At 40.6% G+C, this 12,042-nt stretch overlaps 1 protein-coding gene across 2 annotated transcripts; it reads left to right on the top strand.

Moving 5' to 3' along the window:
* Positions 1 to 948: 948 nt before the first annotated feature.
* LOC130116629 (NEDD4 family-interacting protein 1-like) lies at positions 949 to 10,959 on the top strand. 2 transcript variants are annotated; one of them, XM_056284598.1, is made up of 7 exons: positions 949 to 1,116; positions 2,803 to 2,890; positions 6,071 to 6,201; positions 8,133 to 8,220; positions 8,601 to 8,719; positions 9,388 to 9,454; positions 10,725 to 10,959. In XM_056284598.1, exons 1-7 carry the CDS (start codon positions 1,087 to 1,089, stop codon positions 10,826 to 10,828), a joined length of 627 nt encoding a protein of 208 aa, XP_056140573.1. In that variant the 5' UTR covers positions 949 to 1,086; the 3' UTR covers positions 10,829 to 10,959. The 2 variants fall into 2 exon arrangements, with proteins under 2 accessions (XP_056140573.1, XP_056140571.1); XM_056284596.1 differs by having other exon boundaries at positions 8,601 to 8,725.
* Positions 10,960 to 12,042: the final 1,083 nt, after the last annotated feature.

The following is a 12,042-nucleotide window of genomic DNA, read 5'->3' as shown; positions in this document are numbered from 1 at the left end:
TAATGAGCTCCATTTTTGCCTTTGTTGTATTAAAACCTTATGAATGAAGTTTTGCTCATTTTCACAACTTGCTGTGAAGATGGGGTTGTCATGGTTGTTGTGGTTGTCATGGTTGTCATGGTTTTGTTGGCTGAGCAAATTCCATAACCCAAAGGACAGTGAAACCCACTCAGACAGTATCATATATTCTGCTGTTATTTTCATAGAAAAAAGTATCACTTGTCAGTGACACTTTTTCTAACCAGGGGAAACGTACACTGAAACAGAAGGATTGCAGTTTTCTGGTCAGTCTCATGTTTAAATTCAATACATCTAACTTGCATTCCTGACAATCATTTATTTACCCTGCTCTCATTTACACCCCATATATTAAGAGAATACATCTATTTCAAGGTTGAGATTTTGGTGCAGAAAGTTGAATAACTATACTAATCTTCAATTACATAAAATTGATCTACACCAGCAGATACAGGTTTCTGTCTTGAATACAGGTTTCAGGTACATTTTTTCAAAGCCAAATAATCGGTTTCACCACGAGTCTAGGGTGTTATTGTAGGAGAACTGTACGGCCTTGACAGAGGTATGATTCCACTGCTCTTGCTACAATAAAAATCCAGCTCACGTCAGTTAATGGTGTTTGCTGGACTTTGATGGTCGTATACTGGTATCTTACAAATCTAAGCTGGTTTAGTTGGTTTACATGCAAAATCAAATTGGCTGACTAACTGAACCATAAAAACCGAAACAAAAACCTACCCTAGTCTGGTCACCGTGAAGATTGTTTTAAGATATTTGCCATCTTGACCAGTTTATGATCCGTTTTTCCCCTCTAGTAGGCTGACTGACCTGTTGCAGCTTTTTTTTGTCGTTGTCATATTTTGCCCCGTTCATCCAGTAGGGGCCAGTGAAGAGTTTGTTGTGGCTAATGACGTCATCAGTTAGCGAGCGTGAGGGACGGATTCAAGCGGCAGGTCTCCACCGTCCGAAGGATTGTGCTCATTTCTTTGTTAATTTCCTTTTTTAGGGTTTATTGACAGTTAATTAGAGTGTCGTTGCCGAGTTTTTTTGTTCGCTGCTCATATTGGGATGGCCGAACCGAGCTCCAGATATCAGCAGGTAGGCCCCACGTTAATTAAAGATTCAGCGCCCCACGGTAGCCCCTTTACATTGAGTGTTACGTATAAGCTAACTAACGAACATCATGGTTCACATTGTTGTGTGCGGGATTACACGAGCTAAAACTCTCTCTCTCTCTCTCTCTCTCTCTCTCTCTCTCTCTCTCTCTCTCTCTCTCTCTCTCTCTCTCTCTCTCTCTCTCTCGCTCTCTCTCTCTATATATATATATATATATTGATTGTTACAATATAGTTAAACGTGTGTGTATGGAGCGTGTTATCGTCAAGCGGATTTCGAAGGGCTTCGTTATAAACTGTAATCTTCCAGTTAGTGTTCGCCAACTTCCTGGATGTGTGGTAAATCGATTAGCCAATCGTTGTATTTTCTGATGTATTATTAGCGTTGGTTAATTAGCTCGTTAGTGTTGTTGATTTAGAAAAACGACGACGTTGGGAGTTAGAAGCCATCTCACGTCAACACGCTGTGAAGTAAGGTTAACAAAAGGGGATTAAACGAAACGCTGTCTCATTTCACCTCCTTCAAGATGACAGCTTCCCTCATCTCTGTCTGGCTGTAGTCTGTGGGTCTACTATAGAGGCCTTCCTCCCTTCGCCTCACTTCCTCCCCTCGCCTCAATTGATTTTGAACCATGCATTTACACTCCACACACACCAACATAGAGTGAATAATAGCTCCTTCTTGAATTGCATCAACAGTTATTTGGCCTCATACCAATTCTTGTCCAGAGGGGAGTGCACCAATTGTCACTTAAGTAAAAACCCTTTGTTCGGTTCTGTGCACCAGACGATTGGGGTTACATTTAAGTTTCCAGGAGAGCAATGCGAATTCTCAACCTGTTTGGTCAAAACGTTGATTTGCTGAATCAGGAGCTACAGGTGGCCAAGTTTGGAGTCTTTCTGAGAATGAAAGACAGAGCTACTATTTGGTGTGTCGACATTTCCTGGTACTGAGTCTCCCCGACTGTAAGCATGAAAGCTATTTCTGGGTGGAAACATGCTGTCTTAGTGAATTTCAAAAGTTTATATTCACTCTCTCTTAGAAATCTGTCTCATCTGGGCCGTTTCCTTTCCTCTTTCTTACCATTGTGATTTAGACTGTTTTTTTCTCTCAGAAAAAAAAAGATTCACTTCCTCTGTTCCTTCTCAACGACGTCCATTTTAAAATATGTCTTGTAAATGTCTGCCCTATGGTTTTGCAAGGGTGCTGGGCCCTGACTTTTGCACCCCATAGTTTAAGATGCTTATTCCACTGTTTCATTCATTTTAACTCATTCAGGATTAAAGCATTGTCCAAATATCTAATATTAGGGATGCAATGATGCCAATACTAGTATCTGGTATTGGACCGACTCCATGCTAAAATGGGATATCTGGGATTTTACCCAAGACTAAAACCTGATACCAAAAGCTATGAGTAACATGTCATAAACCTGTACTTCTTTAATGTTGAAAAAAATGTATTGACCTCATTTATCTTTCCGATTGACCCCAAACAAATGGTGTGCACTGTTAAGCAAAAGTAATGTATCAGATTGGGACTTGGTATCAGCCGATACTTAAAGATTTGTTCTCAGAATTGTTATCGGCAGTGATAAAGTGATGTTGGTACACACTTACCTAAAATATCATACATATTGTAATGGATCCAAATTCTCCTCCTTGACAGCTACTGCATGAGGAGGAGCCAGAGGAGGTTTCACAGGTAGCAGCAGATGCTCCTCCCCCCTATAGCAGCATTACCACAGATAATGCAGGTAAGTTTTGTACTCGGTCCATTGTTTCCTACCAGCTCTTTGGTGATTGTGATGGTTGCTGTCTAGGCTGGTCATTACACCATAGGTCAGCAGGGTAGAAAACTTCAAGTGGCTACCCATCTCCCACGAGATCAATTACAAAATCCTGGTTCTTACTTATAAAGCCCTTCACAAACTGGCTCCCACATACCTCACTGACCTCCTCTCCCCCTACCAACCCTCTCGGTCCCTCAGATCTACCTCAGCCTCCCTTCTCTCTACCCCCAGGTCCAACTTCCGTGGATTTGGTGACTGAGCCTTCTCCAGGGCAGCTCCCAGGCTCTGGAACTCACTCCCCCAAATCATTAGAGACTCAGAATCCCTCCCACTCTTCCAATCCTGTCTCAAGGCACACCTTTTCTCCATTGCCTTCTCGTGCCCCCCCGTGCTCTTGTCCACCCCTGGTCTGGGGCAGGCTGGAGACCGAGTGCTCGACCTGCTCCCTCCCTCAACTCCCTCCCAAACTCCCTCCCCAAGCGCATCGGACACTGCTGCAGTCTGCCCTCATTCAGATTATTGGTCAGGACTCACCTCTTCAGACTTCATCTGTTATTTATGTGATTTATGATGTTTGTTTTTCTTTCCCTTTTGTATCTGTCCAAGTCGGAGAGTACTGCTGGTGTCGTGTGTGGCTGCCGCTTCTCCCTCTCGTAGCCCCCCTTCCCATCCAACCCTGTATGTCTGTGATATGTTTATCTGTCGTCTTGTTTCACCCCGTTTATTGTAAAGCAACTTTGAGTATCAGAAAAGCGCTATATAAGTTTAATTTATTATTATTATTATTATTATTATTATTAAGTGCAACGGAAGAAGCACTGGTTATATGTCACCACACTCTGATGGTTTGGAAAGTTGTTTTTGTTACTTGCCTTTCTGGCCTATCTGTGGGAACTGATGCTCTGGAAGATTTCTCAATTTTTTTTCAAGTAATAACCACCTACGCAACCATTGCATCTCGTTTTCAGAAACTTGCCACTAAGAGTAAGTTGCAAAGAAAAATTAGGTTGGGTGTATGTGTTAACGGGTGTTTTTATTTACTTACCAAACCTTTGGGACCCCTTTAAGTCTCAGTGTAAAAGGTACCTGTGTATTTTGTTTCCATATTAAAAAGAAATTAATCGAAGCTTCTATTGTAATCAGTTAGCCAAAGATTAGAAATGCAAAATTTGGACTTTGGAAAAAAAAGCCCTTTTTTTAAAAAAAAATTCTGTTGAAGTTTTCCTTGACCTGTGCTCATTGACTCTTAGTAAGTAAAGCTGTAGTAGAGAGTAGCTTCTCCTCCAGAAGCTACTCTTCTACGGCAGTCCTTTTCAATGGCTGAAGTGCCATTTAATGGATGAAGTGCCATTGAAAAGGACCAAACCATTCTAAGCCAGTATTACCAGATTTCGTTTGAAGAGTTTGACCTTCTCCTTATAAAAATGATGTCATTGGGGTCTGTCACAGAGATTTTTAACATATCCTAAGCAAGTTCAAAGCAAAAGTGTTTTTTTTATATCAATTAATGACACTTGAATTTAGAGAGCACTAAACAAGTGGGTTTCTTCCGGGAGCTCCGGTTTCCTACCACAGTCCAAAGACATGTAGGGCAGGTGAATCGGCATTACTAAATTGTCCCTAGGTATGAATGTGTGTGTGTGGGTGTGTGTGTGTGTGTGTGTGTGTGATGAACTGGCGGCCTGTCCGGGGTCTCTCCCCGCCTGCCGCCCAATAACTGCTGGGATAGGCTCCTGCATCCCCGTGACCCTGAGAGTAGGATAAGCGGTTTTGATAACGGATGGATGGATAAACAAGTTTAAAATTAATTTTATGAAAATAGTATATTTTGACTAGGTGACAGGCATGGGCGCAAGTCCATGAATACTGGCATGTCATCCAGTGCTTTACCTGTGCCCCCTTCCATAGGGTTAGTGGTTGTGTCAGGAAGGGCATATGACATAAAATTTTGCCAAATCAGTATGCAGATTGACAAGACCATACTGGATTGGTCGAGGCCTGGGTTAACAACAGCCGCCATTGGTGCTGTGCCCTCAGGGTACCAATGGAAACTATAAAATCCGCTGTGGTGACCCCTAAGAAACAGGGAACAAGCTGAAAGAAGAAGGTAGTATATTTTGATGAAAACAGTTTTGATATTGATTGAAAACAGATTAACAGTCCAAAATAAGATTACCCAAGATAGGTGTTATAAGGGGTATACAGGGTATAAGAATCACACCAGCTGCCAGCCAAATGCTGGTAAATTTGGTCTGGTGTTTTGAAAATTTCTTCTGGACAGTGTGGTAGCCAACTGAATATAATAGTGATCTTCTTAGCCTGGATTCAGCCTGGATTCAAACAGCCTGCCTGTTCGCTAACTTCTGAATTTGGATGATCCAACCCCTGTGGCTTGTTTATGGGGGGAAAAAAACACTCCTAAGAGAGGGCCTTTCCAAGAGGGCTATTCCTTGAAAGAACATCAAGAGTATTTCATTTAAAATACCTTGCAAGTGATATTGACCATATGAAGATAGTTTACTAAATCAAATACAGTTAAGAAACTCAAACACTGAGTCAGTGTCTCATCAGAATTATTGGCACAGTGATCCACCAGCAAGTGCTCAGTAAAAATAAAAAATTGTCACCAGGCACACTTACATGTGGTCAAAGATGGGTTAGCTGCAGTTAGCTCAGTCTGTTTACTGTATGAAATTGAAGCTTAAACGAACCCAAAATAGTAGCAGAACCGATCTTGAAAGTTTTTCAGACAAAGCAGCAGTAACTAAGGAAGGCAGAACTGGGAGAAATTTTATGATAATTTTGTAAATGTTGGAACTCTTGACCCAGATGTGTGAGTGATTTGCCCAGAAGCTTTGCAGCTGTGTTGGTTTGTTGAAATCATGGTCTATATCCAGTCCCTATTACCTTTCCAATTCCAGAAGACTTAATATTTAGATACCTGTGTGAGGCTATAAAGACATGACCTTTATATTTGTAGCTTTATTTTGGGCGAGATGACATTAACGCCACAATTAAAATAATGGTCAGATTTTTCCGTGACTGAGGCCTAGGTCTTAGGGACTTACACCAGGCATCTTGATGTGGTATTTTATTTTGTCTGATTGTCTTTGTGTTTGAGTCTATTTGCTGCTTCTTCCTCAGCTTATTTTGACTACAAGGAAGATGGGGCTTTCCCCAAGCCTCCATCATACAATGTAGCAACAACGCTGCCTTCCTATGACGAAGCAGAAAGAACCAAGGCCGAGGCTAATGTTCCACTTGTCACGGAGCGAGTGAGTGTTTTTCTGGGTTTTTTTTCTTATCCTAGGTAGATATTTGCCTCTCTCTCTCTGTCTGTCTCTCTCTTGCTCTCTCTCATGCCCACACACACACACACACACACACACACACACACACACACACACACACGCACACACACACAAATGCTTTTGTGTGCATGTACTATGCATGCAGGCTTTGCACGCCCATGTGCATCAGCTTGCCCAAAGTACAGCGGGTGTTCGAACACTAGTAACAACATATGAGAGAGAGAGGAAAAAAATTGCATCTATCTTTTTTAATGTTACTGCTGCTCTGGCAACATGATAATTGGTCATTAAGGGGGTTGTTCTGTGGGTCCCAGCCTGCTATGAAATGCAAAATAAAAAACAAAGATTACTTCATCTCGCGGGTCAGAATGGAACTCATTTATATAGATGGTGTTTCTTGTGAAAAAATGGGCTGCAGTGGAAGAAGGAACAGTAATCACATTTTTAAATTTGACGAAGCCCTCAACTGGAGCAATGCAATGTAAGCAATCGATCTTTAAAGGGCACAGTCCCCCCTGTTTCCATAAAGACAAGTCAGTGTAGCAGCAGTGATCAACAACAATTGATCAGTCAGTATTTTTGTGTCCACTGAACTGCTTTCATTATGAAGGGAAAGACTATTATATTTGAACGGTTTTCTCTGCCGTTATAGTCTAATGTGATTTATCATCAAAGAAATTCTTTCTTAGCCCAACCACACTTTATTTCACACAGCTTGTTAAGCCTGTAGTAAAGGCTTTGGTGTCTGGAAAGGAGAGTAACAATCTAACCTACTTTTGTTATCGTGTAATGGACAGGAATTAAAATAAACCCTTTTTATTCAAAGACACAAGACCTCGATTTTCTGCTGTCCTCTCTCTCTTCCGCTGTTCTTTTATCTATCTCTCTCTATCCTTCTCAGGCAGTCTGTTTTGAAGCAATGAGTCATGCATATCAGACAGTAGGCACACCCTGAATACCGCCTTTGAAGTCAAGGAGGGAGCGAAATGTTAAGAAGGAAACCAAGACTGCTCATCTCTGACTTCTGCTGGCCATTGTGTTTCATTGCACCACCTGCATGTCAGCCACCCTGTTTGATTGCCAGTGTTATGTTTTTTTCTGTCACACACTGCTTGCCTCGCTTTGCCTCGTGCTCAGCTTCAACCACAGCACAGGGAACACCCGGAGACTTTTGGTGATGTAATTCGCTGTTCACTGGAGGTAATCGACAGGTGTGATTGGCGAGCGTGTGAAAAGGAAACTTACGCTTTGTGCATGTTCACTTGTGTCTGAGCACAGATGTAATCCCAGTGTTCATGTGATCAGAACCCTGCTTCACTAGCTCGTGTGTCTATCTATCAATAGTGCCTGCCAGTGCCCAGGTGAAATCAGCCTTTTGGCTCATACAGTAGCAACCTAAATGTGGTTAGTCCTAAGTGGGCTTGCTGTTGTGCAGTGTGATGTTTCCTTTGGTCTGTTGGCTGCCTTTGTTGTTTGTTCTGTGTCGCCTGGTTTTCAATGAAGGGCTGAATGTAGGCTAGCCAGGGCTGGATTTTTCATGAAGCCAGGTATGAGTTAAAGTCATTTTCGTTTCAATTAATACAGTTTACTTTTTTATATCAATTGTTTAATGTAAAACTGAATTAACCCCAGCCCTGATTTAGGTTTAGAATCAAATTACTTTTTATTAAGTTATAGTTAGCTTTTATGAAATCATTCCTTTATTTTTAAGTCATATCTCTCCTAAGACAATGTATCACCTGGCCTAGTTTCATATTTATAGTTTTCCAGTTCCAATTTTAAACTGAGGAAAACTCAACAGCTAACAGGCCCCCCTGGTGCAAATTGATTACCAAGTGTTTCTCTTTCTCACTTTCTGTCTTTCTAAGTTCTGTCACTTTTTCACCTTGTCCAAGGACGACGACTTTGTGACCAGAGATGACTTTGAAGATACAGACCAGCTGAGGATTGGCAACGACGGCATTTTCATGCTCACTTTCTTCAGTACGTTCCCTACAGTCTCATTTGTCTCTCTTCTCTTCTCTTCTCTTCTCTTCTCTTCTCTTCTCTTCTCTTCTCTTCTCTTCTCTTCTCTTCTCTTCTCTTCTCTTCTCTTCTCTTCTCTTCTCTTCTGTTCCTCAGAATGTGTTTCTAAATGTTTTTTCTTCTCCTGGACAATCGGGGAAAATGGAAGAATCCAGAAGCATTTAGTCACAAAATAGTGTTTAGGTTCTTAACTTGAGTTACATGTATAAGGAATGTAACTCAATAGATGGCTCAGCATCAGTAAAACAAAGGACGACAAACCAAACATTCAAAAGTAGAGAAAAACTAAGTACTCAGTATAATTGCTCTCTCTTCCTCTCTCACCCCTCCTTCCTCAGTGGCATTCCTATTCAACTGGATTGGGTTCTTCCTGTCCCTCTGTCTGACCACCTCTACAGCCGGACGCCATGGGGCTGTCTCTGGCTTCGGCCTCTCCATCATCAAATGGATCCTTATTGTGAGGGTATGGTAAACAAGCATGGATGTAGACCCCCCCCCCAAAAAAAACAAACAAAAAAACCAATAAAACAACAATTATGTAAAAATTGATGCACAAGCAACAGGTATACACAAACTAAACAAAACCACCCACACATAGATAAATGTACAAAGTCACAAAACAGAAAACACCCAAACCAGACTCAATAAATGATTCTCTCTTTCATTTTTCTTTCTCTTTTGCCTCTCTCTCTCTCTCTCTCTCTCTCTCTCTCTCTCTCTCTCTCTCTCTCTCTCTCTCTCTCTCTCTCTCTCTCTCTCTCTCTCTCTCTCTCTCTCTCTCTCTCACTCACTCACTCAAGTCACACACACACAATTGAATGGGTACAAGTTTAAAACCCACACAATGACACATATGGTTATTATATATACATATAAAAGCCCACACATGTACCACCAATGAGTTTTAATTTAGACTTTGTAGTGGGAGACTAATAACGCTTCATCAGCTCATGACAAAATGGAAAAAAACACGTCCTCGTTTTCCGTGGAGTTTGTCTTATTCCTGTTTTTTTTTTCTTTTTCATTTTGGTATTGCATCGTAGAAAACATCACAGAAATTAGGTGAAATAAACATCCCATTTATTTTTCCTACACATTGACCTTCTACCTCTGTCTATTCTCCAGTTCTCCACATACTTCCCTGGTTACTTCGATGGACAGTATTGGCTGTGGTGGGTGATCCTGGTGTTAGGTAAGGAAATTACCTCACTGTACTGAGCTGGATGATGTATCATTAAACATAAGGATGCAAATATATGTCAGCAAATCTAACAATAAGAGTAATAATACTCATCATCATAATAATAATAGTCACAATGTTGCAAACTAATCATAGCACCATACTAAAAAAAAATGCCTTCTCAGCCTAGGCATGGATGGTGAACGAAAAAACAAAAACAAAAAAACACCTAGCTTTTCGAAAATGCTGATGTATTATTGTCATGTGATCAGCGTACTGTGTGTGCTTAATAGAGGAGACTAAGCGTTTTTCAATTGTTTTGGCATTTCAGTGTGCAAAGTAAACTTTTCAAAAATGGTCTTACAATGCTAGTGTGAATGGAAACCTTTCAACCTGTTTTCAACATGAAAACAGCGTTTTCATATTTCGCCAGATGAGTGTGGATATAGTTTGTCTTAACACTGAACTTGGGCGCACACTAATATTTCTTCATAAAAATGCGTAGACATACAAAAAAAATCACTGTCCAAGGGAACGAACGCCAACAGTCATCCTGGCTGGCGTTCGTTCCCTTGGACAGTGATTTTTTTTTTATGTGTTAGTTTGGGTATGTGTGTTCTTGTAGCTTTTGGACGTGTTTTTGTCTTTGTGTTGTGCTGCTGTGGGCTGGGGGAAACGGCATTTCGTTACATTTCATGTACACAAGTGCATGAAGTCAAATGGCAAATAAAGTGTTCCTGATTCCTGATATTTATTTTGTTGGTCTAATTAAGTGATTTTGATGTGATGAGTTTTATCATGACTAGGATGTTTCAGGTCAACATACTGTCATTTTCCCCGTCATTTCTCATTTTCAAAAAAAAATTCTACAAAGTTTTCTAAACTAAACCAGTTAAATTGTTGACTTGCAAACCAGGACACTTGAAAACTCCGACTTGCTGAGCCCAGAAATCATTGGCTATTTGTTCTTTAATTTGAGTGAATTTAATTAAGATAAATAATTTAAATGGGCATATACAGGTGGAAAAACACAATAAAATCAAGTAATAAAGTTCTGTAAACATCACGAATGTCAAAAAGAACATATAAGTTAATGCTATCCTTTAGTGATTTTCTGTTGTCTTTGTTTTGCCTGATGCGATGATCCTTTTTAGTGTTGAAAGAACAAAAAGGCTGATGTCATTCTGAATTAAAAGGCAGATCCTGAGATGTCGTTGTCTACAGGCAGTAGTTACAGCCCCTATTCTCCACGGTCTCATTGTTTCCAATTTTCCCTTCCCAGGGATTCTGATCTTTTTCCGAGGTTTCATCCACTACGTCAGAGTCCGCAAGATGGCTGACTCCTTCGCCACCCTTCCCCGAACCCGAGTCCTCTTCATCTACTAAATTTGAGGGGTGTGGGACTCAACCACATCACTATTATCATCATTGTCTCCACCGCCAGCCCTTTGCTCCCCCACATAGACACATTTTGTCTGGCATCATTCAAATAAGGAGGGAGGAAGAGCATATATATATATATAAGTTTTTTTCTGCTGACAATGACTCGGACAGAACCGTTATCTTTTCTTGTAAAATAGTGGATGAGAATTCTGTACACCCTTAAGTAGTTAGTGGTGAACTGTCAAGTGCTTTTTGCATTTATGGAACATATGTGATGTCTAAATGATGCCTTATTTACAATAGTTTGTTTGTTGCGATGTCATGCATTGTTCTTCTTTTTAGCCAACAGGGGACAGTCTTGTTTTATTTTTCTTCAGCCTATGTGACGATCAGGTTTCTCGTATAGCGGTACTGTGGTGGTGCTGTCAGTGTGGGAGTGTTTGATGAAAAGGTGGAGAACCACTGGCACATTATTCTCTGGACTTAAATGTTGTTGTTTTTTTTGTTGCACACATTGTGTATATGTATGTTGTCAGAAGGTTAAAGCAGCAGTGATGGCTAAGGGCAGCGGTCCTAGTGCAGGCTGGGATTTGCTCAAAGACACTTTGACAGTGATGAAATGGGATTTTGTTGTCAGACTGATGCAGGTAAATGAAATGTAGGTCTAACAATGATCAGTAATCCTGTCTCCACTGGTTTGCAGGTCAAATTTAATAGTCCTTTATTGCTAGATTTATTTTTTGAAACTCTGCTGTGTAAAGAACGGGGTTATCAATTCATTGCTAGTGGAGCTTTTCGTTTTTTTTCTTCTTCCCCTCCTGGGTGTAATGATCAAGCATTGCACTGAAATAAAGTTTACCTTTTAATGATGTTTTCCTTTAATGGGTCAAAATGAGATTTATTTTATAGTATTAAGGCCTATAAGGATCTTAAGTTCTCTGTCTTGCAGAATTATTTTGAATTGAACTAAGAGAAATACTGCACTGAAGCCTGAAACGGTGACAAGTACTTAAGTGCACATCCCATGGTTCACTCTTGTTTTGTCAGGTATACAAAATGCGGAGCGCCAAATTCTCTGTAGTTGGCCACCAAACAAGAACATGTGACTGCTGTTACCAGTACATCAATTAGTGATGAATCCCCTCTGGATCATCTGACCTTAGTTGTTACCAAGATAATATCAAGTAGCTGAGAAAGCATTATCAAAAAAAATCATG

Source organism: Lampris incognitus, chromosome 8 (genome assembly GCF_029633865.1).
Source record: "Lampris incognitus isolate fLamInc1 chromosome 8, fLamInc1.hap2, whole genome shotgun sequence".
Classification (NCBI taxonomy): domain Eukaryota; kingdom Metazoa; phylum Chordata; class Actinopteri; order Lampriformes; family Lampridae; genus Lampris; species Lampris incognitus.
Note: the sequence above shows the minus strand (reverse complement) of the source record. Positions and strands in the feature narration are given on the sequence as shown.